At 34.9% G+C, this 19,465-nt stretch overlaps 1 protein-coding gene and 1 pseudogene across 1 annotated transcript in view; one reads left to right on the top strand and one right to left on the bottom strand.

Annotated features, from left to right (window-relative positions):
- The window catches only part of CPNE8 (copine 8), a 177,437-nt gene that overhangs the window by 45,844 nt on the left and 112,128 nt on the right, over positions 1 to 19,465 (bottom strand). Inside the window, exons 11-13 of the mRNA XM_054591256.1 lie at positions 16,127 to 16,202; positions 12,894 to 12,947; positions 11,820 to 11,881 (exon numbers count right to left, since the gene is read on the bottom strand). Coding sequence (XP_054447231.1) covers positions 11,820 to 11,881; positions 12,894 to 12,947; positions 16,127 to 16,202 — 192 coding nt within the window. The remainder of the gene's footprint in view (positions 1 to 11,819; positions 11,882 to 12,893; positions 12,948 to 16,126; positions 16,203 to 19,465) is intronic.
- Positions 2,052 to 2,517, top strand: LOC129084934 (60S ribosomal protein L23a-like; annotated as a pseudogene).

Raw genomic sequence — 19,465 nt, 5'->3', positions numbered from 1 at the left:
CTAAAATCATCTCTAGTAATATCATTTCTTGAACTGTTTCCAACAATCCTAAAACACAGTTTTCTCCTGCTTTCCTCAAAAACGAAGTATTTCAGATACTCATCCATTTCTTGGTGATTACTACATCCCTGTGTGTGTATATATATTTATAGATAAATATTTATATAGATAAAATTCGTCACATATACTTGCAGAACATTGTAGTTAACCCAAAATGATTTTTCTGGGTTATACTTTTCTTTTATATTTTTCTGATTGAAACCAAAGCAGTGGCATTCACATAAAAGCTTCACTTTTTTGGATATACCTCTGACTTTTTCTATGTGTATTTCAGCCTCCTTCTCATCAAGTAGGGTATAAAAAATATATGGGACAATATGATTACTGAGATAAGCTGCAATCAAATCGAATTTTTTAAATTTTTTTTTTAATTTTAAAAGCTAATCATTTGAAAACAGGAGTACTTCAACTATTGTTAGTAACAAATTCTTTTCACACACTGCACATTTGATTTATCACTTCAAGTTTGGAGTTGTTGTTTAAATGGTGGTAATGATGGTGATGATGATGATGATGATGATGATGATGATGATGATAGTTAGCTATTACAGCACAGGATCCCTTGCAGTTCTCTTGGTATTAACTAGAGTAATATTTCTTCTGTTTTTAAAAATTGTGCCTGAAAAGCCCTAAATACTATTCAGGTACTGAAACAAACTCTATCATTTTTTTTCTAAGTAAAGAATCTATTATGCTTTACATTTAATAAAAAACTAATATGGATTCTCTTTATAGGTATATGGTAGTTTTTTCTTAGAACAGAAATTAGGTTTATAGGCTAAGAATATAGGTTAATTTAGAACATACACTAACCAGTATGAACTGAAATGAGTTAAACATTTTTAGAAAAAAGAATATAGGGGTACTTTCAGGAGAACATTTTGAGATAATAAATCCCTTTGAGGATCTGAAAGTGTCACCATCAGCACATTGCTCTGTCACTCTGCTGACGGGGGAGAGAAGTGATTATAATACAAGGGAGTATGGTGTAGCAGGGAGAGCTTTTGCATTTGAAAAAACTGGGTTTGAATTCCAACAACCCAGTTACTGACATTAGCCAAGTTTTAAACCTCTCAGAGGGAAGATGTCTGGCACATAATAACTAAGTAAGGACTCACAGAAAAATACTACACAAAACATTATATCTATCTATTTATATGTATATATAATACACATTATATATAATGGTTTTACAGAGCTTAATCAACCTCACAATGAATTTTAAAAGAAGGTAAGGCTATTAATTTATAGACAAGAAAATGTGTTGCTCACAATATTTAATAACTTTCCACTTGAGTAATCAATGCTATTGGAATTTGAATTTATATCTAACTTCAAACTCTGTGCTATTCTATTTCTACAATTAAATATCTGTAAACTGCCTGGCTATGATAAGAACACAATAAAAGATAGTGTTGATTATTTTGCAAACCTAAAAGTGATACTGCACAGATATTATTAATAATAAAGATGCCAGGATATATTCTTGTGCTTGGGCAAATTTGTGCTATTAAGTATGTTATCAAATACATCAATCTCAAAATTACTGGTATAAATGCTTATGTTATTTTATTCAAATAACACCTCCTTAGGAATGAAAAATAACTCCAAGCTTCAGGAGCACATTGCAGTACATGTTAAAGGTCAGTTTAGGAATTGAGTTTTTGGGTCAATCTCTCTTAGGTTGTAGGAAGAGACACCCTGTCTTGATTCAATTCTCTTTTATAACAGTGTCTGCACAATGCTTTTCACATATTGTAATGCACATCTGGTGGCTGGCTGATTTCAAGGTTTGCTTAACTCTTTGCCTCATTCTGCTTGTCAGAAAGGATCTTACTGTCTGTTTTGAATCAGTAGTATTCAATTCAGAAGGAAAATATGATGGCTCATTACATAAAACTCACTTCATGTTTATGCTGGTCCTTTAATCTATTATTACACCGTTCGGATTTTTTTCATTAAAAAAACTATGATTCTCCATTGTCATGAAGATGGCGCCCAAAGCTAAGACGGAAGCCCCTGCCCCTCCCAAAGCCGAAGCCAAGGCGAAGGCTTTGAAAGCAAAGCAGAGCTAAAAGGCGTCCGCAGCCACACACACAAAAAAAGATCCGCACGTCTCCCACCTTCCGGAGGCCTAAGACACTGCGGTTCCGAAGGCAGCCTAAATATCCTCGGAAGAGCGCTCCCAGGAGAAACAGGCTTGACCACTATTACATCATCAAGTTCCCCCTGACTACGGAGTCAGCTATGAAGACAGAAGACAACAATACACTTGTGTTCGTTGCAGATGTCAAGGCCAACAAGCACCAGATCAAACAGTCTGTGAAGAAGCTGTATGACATTGATGTGGCCAAGGTCAACACTTTGATCAGGCCTGATGGGGAGAAGAAGGCGGACGTTCGACTGGCTCCAGACTATGATGCTTTGGATGTTGCCAACAAAATTGGGATCATCTAAACTGAGTCCCGCTGGCTAATTCTAAATATAAAAATTTTACACTTAAAAAATAACTATGCTTCAACAATTATTTATTGAGCATCTTCCAACTGTCAAGCTCTGTGTTTAGGTGATAAAGAGAAAAAAGGATAAAACCAAAACAATTCTTGAATTCTTGAATTCACATTCAATAGCATAAGTTAAAACTCGATTTTGCATTTATTGGGTAACACTTGTTTATTCCCAGGATTTCTAAGAATCTGCCAACCATATTATAATGTATACTTACTATACTGAGTGTATTTTGAAAAAAAATTAGAAGTTTTTAAGTCTCTAGCAAAACGATAACTTTAGGCTATAAAGGCAGATTTCTTAAAGACTTTGATAAATTATTTGTGTCATAAAAGTAAGCCAGACAAAACATCTTTGTCATTAATCTTGTTACTATTTATTCATTCTTGAATATTGCTTGAAGCCTAATGTTAGAGGGAAAAAAAATCAGTCATGCGTCAAAGTAAAAACTCAAATTTACAGGAGATGACTGATAGAATATTCATAAAACTATCACATATAAGTCCTCGAAATATTCTGCTTAGGAAGTGTTATTTTAGTTGTCATTTTGTCATTTTATGTTTTACTACTTCTATATTTATGTTATATTCTAGAGTATAAAAAAAGGCATGCCTGCCACATTTCATGAGTTAGCAGTAACATCTCCTGAGACTTCCCAATTCATATGTTCTAGTAGTGCTAAAATATAAACTCAGAAAGTGTCCTTACTTTATTCTGCCACCTTTCCAAAAGCTGTGAATGACAACTAAATCAGATGTCAAGATGGAAGATTTAACTACTAAAGCAAAGAACCATTCAAGACAAGTAGATATTTGCATATCAGAGAAAACTGCACAGATGTATGCACTCCCACACACATAACACACATAGAGTAATACCATCTTAAATAACTTTACTGCAACTGTAATTACAAACTAATTCTTGTGAACTAACAACTGCGATGAGGGTGTACAGAAAGACTGCATTACTTTCTTCCCAAACTTCAAATTCTGTTCGCTTGCACAAACTTAAGGTTATCAATATGAAAGCTTAACTTTCTGCCATCCTTCTTTGAATTAATCTTGACCAATGCAGATTTAGATCCATAAACTGTTGGAATCTAGAATCTATAAATGAAGTTCAGATGTCTACCCACTCTTAATCCAGTATTCCCCCTATGGGTGTCAGGCAGGCACCAAGGCTAAGATTCTGCCTTGGTTACTGGATATGCAATCTAGTTCCGACTTCGGTTCTAGAACCTGCCCTGTACCCATTCACTTGCACCCAGCCTAAAGTTTCAAAACCCTACCCCACCATGGGCTAAATCTTGAATCCTTTTCTGTCTTACTTTTCCTTCTTTCTTAAAGGTAATTCAACTACCTATATGACAACACAGACAGCAGCCTGACTCCAAGTTTTGCTGCTGCTTTTCACAATCCCTGCTTCCCATACCCATAAACTATTCACAGGATTCACTACCTTTAACAACTAAGATCTGCTAGAATGAAGGCAGGCTTTGAGATGCAAATTAAAATATAAATACTTTTATCTACTTGCAATGTGATCTTGGGAAAGCTATTCAACCTCTTTGCACTTCATCTGTAGTAAGTTAAGGATAATAAAACCTTCCTTGGATTGTTGTTATGGGGACATGACGGGCATCTGTCCTTTAGCGGATACTCCATAAGTAGTAGTTATGATTAGCATTACCATTATTGGTGCTAGTTTTGCAGGACTTGCCTTTAGGGTACTTCTTTGAAAACTGGAGTGTGCCGTTTTTATCAAATGTCTGGGTCTACCAGAGAGTTTCAGGTTATTTCTCAGAACCTGAGCCTCTTATGTCAGGTTTTCCTTTCCTTCACACCTGCTGCTGAGGTCCAAATATGTCCCACTTCAAACTACACTGCAAATAACCCAGCGTTTTAGAAGTTGTTATCTAGGTACTTCCTCAAACAAAATCCCTCTACATTAAGTAATTGTAAGCTTTGACCCCGTCTTATTTTCTTTTTATCCCTCTACACATTCTGCATTTCTGAGGGATCAGTGAAATGTCAAAAGGAAGAATAAAAAGAAATGAGACAAGTGATGTGATTCTTCAACTATTTACGCTAATCTTGGTCCTTACTAATTCTTGCTGTCACAAATTGAAAAAACTTTGAGCTTTCTCCAGACTTCGAAGATTGATTTCTGTTTTTGTTCTTTTAAAACACAGTAGGGGTGTTCCAAAGTACAACTTCCCAAGATCTTGCAGTTCAAGAACTCAAGGATGGTATGCAAGATGTCCAACATTTTTTTCAAACCATTAGTTTAGAAAATATCTCATGATTGACATATCAAAATATCAACACCAAATCAAAAATACAAGCACTATATAACTGAATCATTTTGAAAATAAGGAGGCAATGATGTCTAGAAGAAAAACTATGAACTTTTCAGAGATTGGAGTTTGAAACCCAGAATCACAAATAGCTAGCTTGTTGTGACTCCTTTGCAAAATTGTCAAGTGTCTGAGTCCCAGTTATCTCATATGATAAATAGGTAACAGCTACTTTGACAAAGCCCTCTAATTATTACAAATAAAACCCTAAAGCATCTGTACACAACAAATATTCTACATGCTGCAGGGCAAATCTCTTGAGCAATCCATGTCATTCTCTCCTGCTTTCTATTAATCCTTCCCTCTGTTGGGTCAGAAAAGACAGTTCTCTCTTTACATTAATGTACATTTCCTTTTCATTAATTCCTCCCATAGTGTTTGTTAGAAATAAAGATGATTCCATCTTAAAGCTAATATAACATTTTGACTCCTGAATGAACTCAGAGCCTTGACTAGCCCTTGGGCTGTGGAATGCACAGAAGAGCTTCTCTGGGCTAATTACAAATGCTCATTAGTTCAACCTCCAGATCAAGATGCCCTCAAATGTTATCTACCTCTTGACAGGTGCTCCAAGTCCCTGCGCCCTTTGGTCACCCAAGCATTCCTTTCCCAGCATGTCAGCTCACTGTTTAGGAGATAAAAGCACAGTCGGGGGGTTGGTTAAATGCAGGAGGCTATCTATTCCTCTTTCCACCATCCAACAAGTACCTTTTAGGTAATTACCCTTAATAAACTCTTGATAATGGTGATGGAGTTGTCAGACTCTTTCTCTGGTCTCTTAGCCCTAGGAAATTTTACTTAACAATGTTGGTCAGTGGTGTATCAATGATGGGGAAACAAACCCCCAAACAGTATAGTCAGCAGGGGGTGTTTGTAGATAGCAGAAACAGTAGTGTAATCTTCTAGTACTCAATCTACATCCTAATATCACCATACACCAGCAATGCTAAGCAATATCAGTAATAAATTCTCCTACCCTACCAGAACCTGCCCTTAGTGAGCCACGCTTGTTTATCATTGTTTCTCTCCCCCTCCCCTGTCCTCGATCTTTCAATTGACCATCAAATACTATTTCAGAGATAGTGTGACTGAAAGTGCATACACGGATAACGAAACATAAGTAAGAAACTGATTGACACAAAAGAGATTGTTGATATTTTGGCTCAACCAACACCAGTGCTGATGATGACACATACATGAGTTTCCTTTGGCATCGCAATGGACAGCATTGAAAAAAAACCACCTGAAAAACAGCATAAGCTGGCAATCTTGAAGGAGATAATGACATCTCCAGACTTTTCAAGGATGCATTTCACGTGTCAAAACATTAGAATTAGGAATTATCCAAAGCAATGTTTCTTAGTCTTAATATTTGTAAAAGTTTCTTTTCTAAATCTTAGTTTAGATGAGTAGTTTAAATATGATAATGTTCCATGTTAATGTACTTATAGAAGGCAGAATGGCTTTATTTTTATTAGATTTATCCCCATTCAGTGCTGCAGGGTTTAGCTCTCCACTGATCTGATGAAAGCAAAACACTCGGGTGCCACAACAAGAAGCACTATAAAATAATCCTAGACACGTATATTTGGTTTTCAAATAAGAAATTGGATTGGGGGGATAAAAACCTTATAGTGTTGCATGTTCCGGCAAGATGTGCTCCCTGAGGCAACACATCCAATATAATGCCACCAATTTTATAAAACTAAGGCACTGACTTCAAGTATTTTTAAGGAAAAAAAAATCCTTATGGAACTTGTTGATAACAGGAGTTACTGATATTCAAGTCATGTTTAAAATAAGCAGTATCAAGAAGCCCACTTTAGCCTTTAAAATTAGTTTACAATAGGTAGGTGGCTCTTTTTTTTTTTCTCCTAAGACTTTTTACTTTTTTTAAGTGGAATATAAACCTTTTATGAATAATTTTAGATAAATTTCAGATTTGGGGTCAAAGGTTTGTGTTGAGATTGACTAGAATGAAAGAAATGTTCTGGCATTCCTGCAAAGAGAAGTGAACTACAAAAACAGTGACATTTATTGACTTTGTAAATTTTAATATATCATTTTCCTCTCCCTGTCTCCCATAAGAAGGACAATTACAGCCAACAATATTATGATGATTAAGTGAGGTAAATATATATTGGGACTTGAAATAAATTCAAATTATTCAGAAAAATGATAGGTAGCATTTATTGAGGGTTAACTATACGCCATTTAATTCACATAGCCTCTCTGTAAGATGAGCATTTTTATTTTTATTCCTGTTTCATAGAAATGGGAACAGGCTAGGCTAACAAGAGGCCGATCTAGGATTTCAATGAGGCAATTGATGCCAGAACCCAGCTTCTTGGCCCCTAGTGTGGACTGTCTCAATTATCAGCAACCACATTTTTACAATCAACTTGACTTTTGCCAAACATTTCCTTATTATTTTGATTCTTGCCCAGAACCTGCCACTTAAAATCTCCCCTACTACCTTCTCTCGTGTTCCTTTTCTAAGATGTGAGGAAAACAAACACTTGCTGCTTCTAATCTCAATATTACCTTCCTTCAAGTCACTACAAACCTAGATATGGAGTGAAGTTGAGATTATTTCTGGCAGAAGCAAAAGAAAAGCATTTTTTTTTTAATCCCAGAAAGCCTGGCCCATCTGTTTTGTTTGTTAATTGTGGTATGAGGCATGCGAAGAGAAAGGTCACAGGATGATAAAGTCTGAGAGATACACACGTGGGGGTTTGTAATCCAGTTCACTGAATTGTCATACTCTCTGTTTTAAAGTCCTATTTATTTATAATGCTTCATTATGTTAAGAAATTTAGGGTAAAGTGTCTATGGTCCAGCTTAAAATGGCTTTCTAATTAATTTATATTTTTTCTGTGGCTACTTTGTGTTTAGCTCTATAAAAATATTTAAAAATTGCCAGTCTCTTTAAGAAGACACAGCACATAAATAGACAATCAAAATGACACCCAGGGAAACTTGTAACCACTGGATAAAAGTGGCTCATTGGGACCAGTTGGACAAGAGTTTCTTTAGAGGAAGAAAATGACAGTCTGTAGATCTGCAAGTTTCTAATACACTCAATTTTCTGATAAAAGCATAGAGCAGGGTTTGTGTTGATGTTAAAACCTGGGAGCTTAGACTGGCTCAGGGTGCACCAGAATTTGGGATCTGTTCTCTCCTTTCACCTGCCAGTCAAAGAGATGTGGAAACCTTCATAGGTATTTGTTCATGGCCATTTTAGTGGTGTACTAAAGAGTTTTATGGAGACTTAAAATGCATAGAGGACTACAGGGCAGATAAAACCAAATGGAAATTTATTATTCTGCTCTCCAAACTTACAGTGTGAGTTGGTGGGAATATGGAAATATGTATTTTACAGATCTTTAGAGGTCAATAAACCCACTTCACCAATAATAATTATAATAACAATGAATGTTACTCTAAAGGAGTATCACAGATTTCAAAACACTCTGTGCTTTTAAATGAATCTGACATTGTCCTTGTTAATGATAATGGAATATTCAATGCTATAAATGGATTACTGAATAAACATCTTTAGTTGCCAGTTATATGAGACATTTTAATGTTTAAAATTATTTCTTAATAAGAACGGAGAAATTAAAAACACTGGAATAAATGTACAGAATATGGTTAAAAATAACGACCCCAAAGTCAATCATCCAGAAGAGGCAATCAGGTTTTATTATTCTGCATTAAGACCTTCTTTGTGGCTATTCCTATGTAGAAAAAAACAAAACTCTTTACTAACTCAAGTCATAAAATGCATCTTATACTGCAGGAAAAGCACATTACTGCTTAAACAAAAAAGTTCTAAGAATCCAATTTTTATTTCACAGAATATTTGCATAAAAATGGGGTCTTGGCTGATTTAGAATACATCTCTTTCATTTGCCTCACCTGCTCACTGTGTACCTGAATCCAGAAACCCTGCAACTACAGCTAAACACAGTGTTTTAAGAACTCAGATGGTGAATGGAAAGTAACAAGCTAACAAATGATTTCACAATCAGGGTTATATTTTCATGTAAATACCTACTTCAATAATGACTAAAATAATGGAATCCTAGAATATGCAACACTAAAAATTAGGCCTGTAAAAAACATTCCTTTGAAAGAGAAGGTATTAAAGGACTAGGAAAACAGTTTTGTTTCATATTTAAATGTCTTCATTCTTAATTCTGCATAATTTCTACTTGGATTCATGAGAAAACAAATCACATTTTTATACATTTCTATTCTATTATTTTTTTGTGAGATGAAACAAGAAGAGAGATGAAGTTTTGAAGTGCAATTTAAGAATGTCTAAGAGTTTAATCATGGTCTGTTAGTCCCGCATATTCCACATCAGTCGCCTGTTCTGCCTCCTTGCTCATTTCTCAGACACTGGTGTTTTGGAAAAGCTTCATAAAATTAATGCGGAGGACAAAGTCAACACAGGAAAACCTCAAATAACTTTATTTTAAATGGCCCAGAGCTAGCCCGAGTAGCAATTTAATTGTTACTCTCATTTTATATGAAGATTTTTTACTTTTTTTGAAGACCTCTAGCTTAACTTGTCAATTAAGAGTCACCACAAATCAGTGTAACTCAACAATAGTTTATTCTAGACTAGCAAGGCTATGGTAAGTCCCTGAACTGATGCCGCAAAAATTAACAACAATGATCCTAACCCAAGTCAGCAACAAAACAATCCACAAATACCAGTACCAAATGCTGATATCTTGATATCTTACGTTAAAAATGAGGAGTTACTGTGACTTATTATAAAAATAAAACTGAATTCAACACTTAGTTCCAATAGCTTCTCAAATATCATGCTTATTTGGAAATATTCTGGAGCATATCTTCAAAAAAGCTAACCTTGAAGACAAATCTTCAAATATACTAATACGACCTTCAAAATTCTATTTTGGGTTGTTTGCTTGATTGTAGCCCAAAGTGTTAAATTATATTTTATTGTTCTCCTTCAAAGTAATCACAAGGCAAAAAGAAGCAAGACTAGATGTGGCTAAATTAAGAAGAGTCTTTTTAGGTGTGTGCTGAAGAAGAGTAGAGACCAAAGACCAAAATGTGAATACCGGGGAAGTTTAGCTAAAATATTGAGCATACTAAGGGATGAAGCTGCAAGCAAGCCAGCTTTTTCTGTCTTCTGTCCTCAGTTAAAAATACTGAACTGTTTATGGTAGGAATGGGGGAAGAAAAAGCAGAAGAAAAGAAAAAGTTAAAAAAAAAATAAGAGTTTTGAAATCTGTTTCCAGAGATATCACTGATTAACAATCAGCCTTTACAAAGGACATCACATTTAATAAACAGAGATTTCACAGATAAAAACGAACAGTTCATAATATTTATATATTTAATTAGCAAAAATGAAAAAGGAACAGCACTCTTCTGTAAGGGTAAGGATATAGTCAACAATCATATACAAATGTTAGAAGTGTAAATTATTTTCACCCTTTCAGCAACACAATTTAGAAATACCTAACAAACTACAAAATGAAGTGCACCAGGGTTTTGTTTTGTTTTGTGTGCGTGTGTGTGTGTGTGCGTGTGTGTTTGTAATAGTGCAGCCTTGTTTATAATAGGAAAATAAAATACATGCAACTAAAATGTATAGCACAGGGAAATTTTAAATTAAATTGTGCTCATCCATAAAATTAAAAACCGTTAAAACAAGGTAGATATGTAAGTATTGACATGGAAATACATATACACGATATATTTAATGTATAAAATATATATAGGATATTGTGCACAGTGTGATCCCACTGTTACAAAAATAATGTGTGTTTGAGAAATTTATAACAATAATTGTCTCTAGAATGTATGATTACAGGGGATCTAGTTTCATACTAAGTTATTTTAATTTTACCTAATTTTTCTTCTTACCATTTCATACTTTATGCTTACAATGTAAAAAACAAATATAGATATTTATGTTTAAATTTTGGGAGACATAATATTTCTTTCCCCAAACCTGAAAATAAAACTAATAAAAGGAAAGCACTGTATGGCTTTTGGAAAAAAAGATTACTATGAGGAATACTAAATATTATCAAGGTGTTTAAGAGCATTCAGAATTTTTTTTTTTAGTTGTAAGAGACTAGGAATTCTGACATGTTGTTCTGAAGAGAGTCAATAGCCATTATTGAAACTATTACATAATTACTTGTCAATTATTTTAATTATTCTTATCTGAAATGAGTGCAACTCATTATATTCTATTTTGCTATTGTTCAGAAATTTTGTGTAATTATGAGTTCGTTTTTAATATGACTTTCCACCACTGCAGTGCATTTATCTACTTAGGGCAGCAATTTTCAGCCACTGTGCCACAAGAATTTTTAAAACATGCAGTACCTGACTGTTTAGTCTGGGGCACCGACCTCTTTTCCTTAGATTGTCAAATTAAAAATAAGAACAACTAACAGGAGAATAGCCACCTGGTGTGAATGAATCAAAATTATACCTATTTTTTGGTATATCAACAATAAATATATTTTTTTTGTGTCCCACGGAATTTCAGTAATCAGTTTATGTGTGCCATGACATAAAAAAGGTTGAAAACCGCTGACATAGGTGTTGAGATTTCTTAATAAGTATGAGCAGAAAGCCCGCAAGGCTTACAATGTCTAAAAAAAGTAAAAAAAATTTGACAGAAAATCTATCAAGAAAAATAAAAATGTTGCAATTTTTCTCAAAAGTAATAGCTCTTGGTATAAAAGTTTATCTTATAGGCCTGAAACAAAAGTGCAATTGGTCTGCCATCAAAACGTAATAAAGGTCACCGTTTAAGTTGCTCATTCCCTAATGGTTGTACTTGCTACACACATTGAAAGTAATGCTTAAGCAATGAAACAACTTCACTTACCCTCCTTTAATATAGTCAAGGAATGAAACTTCTGTTTCTACCAAGAAAGAGAGTAAGGTTACCTGGAAAATAAAAAGAAAAACAAGGCAGAATTACCTTCTAGTACTAATTGTAACCCCAAATGGATTTTTTTCTGGCTATCAGGAAGATAACCACATGTCCTTACATTGAAAATTAAAGATATTATTCCTATTAAAATCTGCAGGACTGATTGTTCTTTATACTTAAAATTATCAGAAGGAAAATGGCCAAAAGTTTTTAACTAAATCATTTCTATGACCATTTTACTTCCTTAAAAGAACAGCATAAAAAAGATCTACAAGGACATGGTGTTGCTTCCCGTTTTAGATGAAAGAAGAGAGTTGGAAAATGGTCAAAAACTAAAAAATCAAAGCCAATGAGCTAGGCTGTATCAGAGGAAATGTGTTTTCTGCTGTGGTCCCATAATGAAGCCATCCAATAGTTTAAGTGTCTTGCTTTACAGAAATCTTTAAAAGGAAACTTTGAGAGAATGTAGGTTTTGCTTTTCCCAAGGAGAATTACTCCTAGGATAAAGTCTTCAGGGTATGTTTTATCAAAATAGGATGATTATGATTTTTCAAAATTTTAAGATCCTCTCATTTTTGCCGCTTCCTGTGCTGATTTAGTCCAGCATTCCTACAGAGTTGTAAATTTTAATGCACTATACACAAGTACTTTCACAGGCCATAAAATGGGTCATAATAATCAAGTGTAGCACATAAAGAATAAAGTATATCTTACTACCCCTTAACCCCTTTCATGTCTGCTTGATTCCCTCTACAGTGGTTCCACTAAATGAAGGATTCCTAACAAAACCTCAGCTTCCCTCGGAAATCCTACAGCCCCTGGAACAACCTAAAGAAAGTGAGTTATTATCTCCCGTAAGGTGTCTCCATTAGAAACGTTCCAACAGCAAGTTTATTTTTCTATTCTATACATTTGCATTAAAATTCTAAGTGAAACAACTCAGTCTTGAGTTACTTCTATTCTGATCAAAAATGGTATTTATTTATTTATTTGAATCCTTAATGAATAACATAGTATTTGACTTACTGTTCCCGAATTGATATATTTTTTCTTTTTTACTTTCTTTTTGGGATTCACCACCTTAAAAAGATAAAGCAATTATAATGTGTTAGGTTTGATACTAAGTTATTTTAAAATGTGCAGTCAGCCTGCTGCCTTTACTCCTTCTCCATTTCTTCATTTACAACACCTTTAACATGACTCCTGCACAACCAGGTAGCCACCACTTCGCAGCAATAGTGACTAGGGACATTCATCTTTAAAAACATTTTTCCATTAGTGTTTTCAATCACTTTATGCATTGATTGCTCTTACCCATCTGCATCTCTTGACGTGAGAAAGACCTTTAATACCCAAGGTTCTAAATAATAACGTTTGCTCTGTAGAAAAAAATAGTAAGTTGTAAAAGAAAAGTATAGTCAAAAGATAATTTTCCATTTGGTTAAATATACCAAATTGCCCAAATGTGCAAATAAATAAGGGTTCTCTTGACTCTATTGCTTTATTCTAGTAATCATTTCCACTAGACACCCAAGTTGCATAATAATTGGTAAAGGTGTGGTTTGTGGATAGAAGACTAAGTTTTGGACTGTTTGTACCATGAGAAGATATTATCATACTCCTACACTGTCTAAGATACTGAAGGACATAGGGAATATAAAGATCGAGTAGGATAAATCAAACATGTAAGTGCCTTAAGAAAGGATCTTTCAGCACATCTCAATCCAAAATATAACGGAAGCATTTTGAAAGGGAAAGAAAGATGAAAGAATTTATGAGTAAGTATTATTTGAATTGGAATTTATTTAAAAACTAGGGCTCCAATGAAAAGAAATATATACATGCAACACTCTAAAAAGAGGGGAAAAGTAATCAGCTGGCTGGAGCAGAGAGAAAAGACCTAAAGATTAAGAAAGACTCTGAAGGCTTGCTGGCAGACGGAGCCAGCAGCAGAAACCGCCATCTGCACTCTTGCAGACCCCGATGGGGTCCTTTCCTGGGCCCTTTGTCGGGTCCCGCCCCCTCACAGCTGCAGTCCACCAACAGTCCTGCGGTTCCAGGGTCCCAGGTAGAAACCATCCTGTCTGCAACCTCTAGATCTTTAAGGGCCCGGCACTCATTTCCAGACCCACCTGGGCACAGACTGTGAGCAGTCTTGCTGGCACGCAGACGCACCAGGAAGCACTCGTGTCTGCACCTCTGCATCCTGAAACATCGCTGTACTTGGCTCTAGCCCCTGTAGCCTTAGTCAGGAAACAGTCCAGGCCCGCCTTCCCCCGCAACCCCCAGGGACCTAGGGCGAAACAATCTCATCTGTGCGAGCCAGGTCTACGGACCTCATTCTTGGCTATGGAATGTGAAATAGCTATGGGGCTTAGTTCCAGGTCCTCCAAGGCATGGTCTAGTACCAGTCCTGCCTACTCAGGGGCGAGCCCTCCCAGAGACCTGGCAGGAGCCACACATATCTGTGCACCTAGTAACAGGCCAGCTACTGAAGACTCAACTGTGCACCCTGCAGAAGAGCCTTAGACCAATACCACTGCACTGAACAAGGTACTAGAGCCAGTGTCATCTACCTAGGGAACAGAGAGAATCCTTGTCCAGTCAAGTCCCTGGTAATAACGCCAACCAAGGACCCCGCTGCAGACCTAGCAATAGCCTCCAGACAAGTTCCAACCCAGTATGATTGCAATTCTAGAGGTAATGCTATCATTCCCGGAATCACACAAAAGATTTACCTGCCAAAACTAGCCTAGGCTTTTACCAGCTCAGGCATCTTAAAAATAAATAAATAAATAAATAAATAAATAAATAAATAAATAATAAAAATAAAATAAAAAAAAAGCTGGTAATCTAAAAGGTCAAATATGTGTGCAGATCTCCACGCATGACTGGGGAAGACCTGAGGAAGCCCAATTCTTAATCTGGCTGACCACAAGTCTGCTTAAACAGCAAGTGATCGCCAAGTCCAAGTTTTACACTGTCAGAGCATATAACAAGGAGTGCACCAACATATACAAAGTGGTGATCTGTGGACGATTATGTGGTGACAGGCAGCAGATGAATCCGAAGTACAAGGAGGGCTGGTACATGTGTCGTTCCTCCTCAGCTTTGAGGGTAGAAGAGAAAGCAGGCATCTGTGTAAGTACAACCTGTCTTGTTACTGTCATTGCCTGCTCAGGGCCTTCATATTCCTTCCTTGGAAGACCCAGATAGAAAAACTGATCTGTTACTCAGTGTTTGTCCTTGACGGGGAAGTTTTCTTGAGCTGAGTTTGCCCCCCACCCAAATATCTCATAGACCACTGAGTATATTATTATATATAGCATTTTTCAAAATGCACTGTTTCCTGTGTGTGTATTGCCCATTAACACTGTAATTTTTATTCATCTCTATATCTCCAGGGCCCGGCACAGAGTAGGAATAAGAAGCCATGTAATAAACATTTTATTTAGAAGTTAATGCATGAATGAATGCACGTAATACAGCGGCTTAGGCTAGTAAGAAGGTGGTAGAAGAAGGTGATTTCTCCCCTCTTAACTTTAAAAAAGTCAATTTTAGTGTCAATCTGGCAAGAAAATAGTTACCATTACTGACTAAGTACTGAGATATACTGATTTGCTATCCATTAATATTAAATTTAAAAATATAGAGAATGTACAGATAACACAGCTCAAGAGTTAGAAGTGCTAAAACATACCATATGCTCAACACATATCTGGTAGTTAACTGGCAAGGTACTGTTAAGGCAGAAATAACTAGTGTGCTTGCTTTAATAACTTGGATTTCTTTAATGACTGACTCATACCTTGTCACTGCCTTCAGTATTCATCTAAACAACAGTGAATGTGTACAAACACACTAAAGGCCACAGTTCATTTTATAGCACCATGTTGGCACAACTAAAATGAATATTTTACTTTGTTTTAAAAAGGGCTTAAGGAGGAGGTTGGTAGGAAGGCAAAACATAAAGAGTGAGGCTTTAAGAAAAATAAACTTGCATCCTATTGAGTATTTTAAAAATAAGAAAAAGTTACATAGGCAAGATTTTAAATGTCATAAAACAGATTTAAAAGACCATGTGACCTGAAGAGAAACAATATCATTTAATCTTAGAAACAAGTCTGCTCAATAAGTTTAAAGATTCTCACTTATATGGGTACTAAGTTAACCTTTGACAATCATCCTTTTCAAAATCTATACTTTTAAAGCATAAATATATTTATTCCAGAGGAAAATAATAAAATAATTCCTCTTACCTCATATACATTGAACTGTGACTGCCCTCTAGAAAGTTCCCTATAGCTTGTTGTAAATTCTCCAATGAAATCATGACTAAAATTAAGGGAAAAAAAGACAATATTAGTTCTCATATATTTGTCAATTATATTTATTTTTTAGAACTATATAGTTTAATCATGAAAGACGTGCTTGATATTGTTATAAGCATAGCTTAGCTTATATTTAAAAGAGGCTGATACATAATTTCATTGTTCTTTAACCCAAAACTTAGTATACTCAAAAATTGCATTTTGTGCACATTCATTATTATGTTATTTAATTTATCATACCAATATTAATATTTCAAACAGATATATTAGTTTTATAAACTCATATCTCAAAAACATTTGATATTCTGTAATGATTAACTGTTTACTAGGATTTAAGACACTCAAAAATTTATTATTATCCATATCAATAATCATGAATATACAAAAATCACCAAACTTTCCTATGATCACGATGTAATAGGACACTTTTTAAAAGGTTATCCCATATTAATATGGGTAATAGTCACCAAGTCTTATTTTCAGTAAGAATAATTTAAAAGTATATTGCTAATACTAACACTTCTTCACCTTTTTAAAACAATTGCCACTATCTTCTCAGAAAGCAGGCCCTCTACAGATGCCTTCTCAGTTTGAGTTGGGCGGGATGGGGACTAAGTAAGCATGTGTTGGTTCCCAGTATAAAATGTTTATCAGCATGGTAACAGAGGCTGACCTATGCAACTGTAAAAGATGTGACGCATTCATCAGTTTAGAGGTGATCTGTATTCCATTACTTTGTGCTGATTTAATGGTCAACACCAGGTTGAACACACACTGCTGAGAAATAAAGGTGAAATGCTGGTATTCAGTGGCATGGTGAAATGATTTGCCTCAAAGGAAGAAGATAAAGATTGTAGGAGCTAAAGTCCTATAATAAACTTAGGAAATCTTGCTGCTATTTTTATCATACAATTTAAGATTGGCCCATTTGCTTTGCAAATACAAGCTGTTCATTACAATAAAAATGGACATTTTCCCAAACCCCCACATCGGTTTAAGGCTTAGATGTCAATCACTAAAATCCATAAACCTCCCATAGACCTGATGACCAGTGACAAGCCACAAAGGAGTTGTGTCTAGCCATGCAAAATGATTTATAAATACGAAATGTGAAAGAAAAATCCAGCTGTCCTTTCATTTGATTAGAACTTTTGCAATTAAAAGTGCTTTTTAAAAAAACTATTTAAAATACAGCCATTTAAATAGATATCTAGCTTCCCAGTTCTCTTGATTTCAAAGATCTTATACATGTACACAGTATTCTATACAAGGCATTTCTCTTTATATCAGTATCACCTTGACCTTTTTGATATTTAATTTTCAGGCATAGATCTATACACATGAAAATGGTTAAAGGAAAGGACAATTAGAGACTCAGATAAATACATAGTCATTTATGAGCCCAAACCCCTAGCACTCACTTTTTCACATTATAGGAGGAAATTTCTAAAATAGTACTTCAGAGCTACATATTTCCTATAGTTCTCTTTGACCTTCAGAAATGCAAACTAAAGCTTGTGATCTCTTTCACTGCAGATCTTAAAAACTTGAGTTATGGAGGTTCTGTTTGGAATCTATCTTTCATCTCCATTGCTATTGTTTCTGATATCTTAAGTAATAATCATTGAGATAGGGGTTCTATTTATAGCACTTCAAACACAACACTTGGATACTGATAAGTATAGACAAGTCTTATATAACTAGAGCTCACCATGAGGGTAGAAATTTAATATAGAGGCCTTAAAATGTAAAACCTGGATCATTTAAGGCCGAATGGTAGTTCTTTGTGCAAATCCTACCCCTATTTGGTTAACTGTTTACATTCAGCTCTTATTGTTAACAAAATTCCTGCCACTCAACACTAATCAAAAACTTGGTAGAGATGAGCACTATTTACTCTTCTCAAATAAATGCAATTACTCAATCAAGTCCCAAGTAATACATCCATCTGGATAAAGTCAGCCTACTAACGTAGCAAATCTAGACCCAATTGCAAGTGGTCAGGTTTACCAAAATGAACATTGAATTGCCCATGTTGAAGTCATTGTGGAATTTTCGAAGAAGCAGTTTTTGGATACTTTGTTCTGTCTTGTTCTGGTCAAATTTGGTATTCTAAGAAGTTAATGATGAACAATGGAGTACAATTCTCTTTGGTCTCAGTGCTAGGAATCTGTGCTTCTTGTTCGTGTTTTCTACTCTGAAAGGACCCTGTTCATTACGAAATGGAGACTTCCCTTCTGAGTAGAGGACTTAAAGCCAAATCTGTGGCCCATTGCTAGCAGGATATGTCTTCACGATGTACTACTACTGTTCCCTGCAGGCTTTTCAGATAGCTCACAATTATTTTCCCCTTTGCTTCAATTTCTTCACATAGTTTAGTTCACCATGTGTTACTATATGCTTTCTACAATAAGCTTATTATATCTTATTATAAACTGTCTTGGATCCTTTTAAGAATAAGGTCATAAATAAATTTTAAAGTGAATAAAATACTTGCCTCCCAACCCCTGCATTTTGAATCGTGCTCAAAGTTATTTTGAATAAAACACTGAATTTGCATTTCATACAAATGCAGTGCTATTCTTGAGATGTAGAGGAGAAAATGTATTAAGTGAGTCACAGATTGCTTTTCAGCGTCTAAGACATTTCTGTGAAGTTAAAAATAGATACAACACATCATTGTATCTATTCAGATACATTTCCTAGGTAAAAGGAGAATCAAGAAGTGAGGTTTCGTTATAAGTTCATAAACCTATGGCAATTAGTAAATAGAACAATAAAATAGCCAATCCTAGAAAAAAGGTGGCTTGTCTCCAGAATAAGTCAGAGAATTTGGGTGAATAACTGAAGAGATTCTCAGGTCAATTTTGTTATAGAATTCTTAAAATACTGGAAATTTTTAGTTTCCTTCATAACCTGTCCTATTTAAAAAACCGTATATTAAATTATAAATAAGTACTTTTTAAAAAGTATCAAACATGGTTTTCAGTTGTTTATTCTTATAAGTATCTTTTTCCCTATCATAAATTATTCTTAGATTTTATTAAGATAAGAGGAAAATTACATTTGATATAATATTCTGTTCATGGTTTTTGAGTATAATATTGAAATAATTTTCACTATACAGAGAAATATGATAAACAGACTTTAATAATAAATCACCAACAATTTCCTTTTGATTTAATAATACCATTTTGCTATTTCCTGTTGACTTAACTGAAACTAAACTAATTTTCTATGTTATAATTCTCAAGCTCTCTGACTGCA

The sequence above is a fragment of the Pteronotus mesoamericanus genome, unplaced genomic scaffold, assembly GCF_021234165.1.
Source record: "Pteronotus mesoamericanus isolate MK-2021 breed Mesoamerican mustached bat unplaced genomic scaffold, CSHL_Meso_final scaffold_21, whole genome shotgun sequence".
In the NCBI taxonomy this organism is placed as follows: domain Eukaryota; kingdom Metazoa; phylum Chordata; class Mammalia; order Chiroptera; family Mormoopidae; genus Pteronotus; species Pteronotus mesoamericanus.
This window is presented reverse-complemented; position numbering and strand designations above follow the sequence as displayed.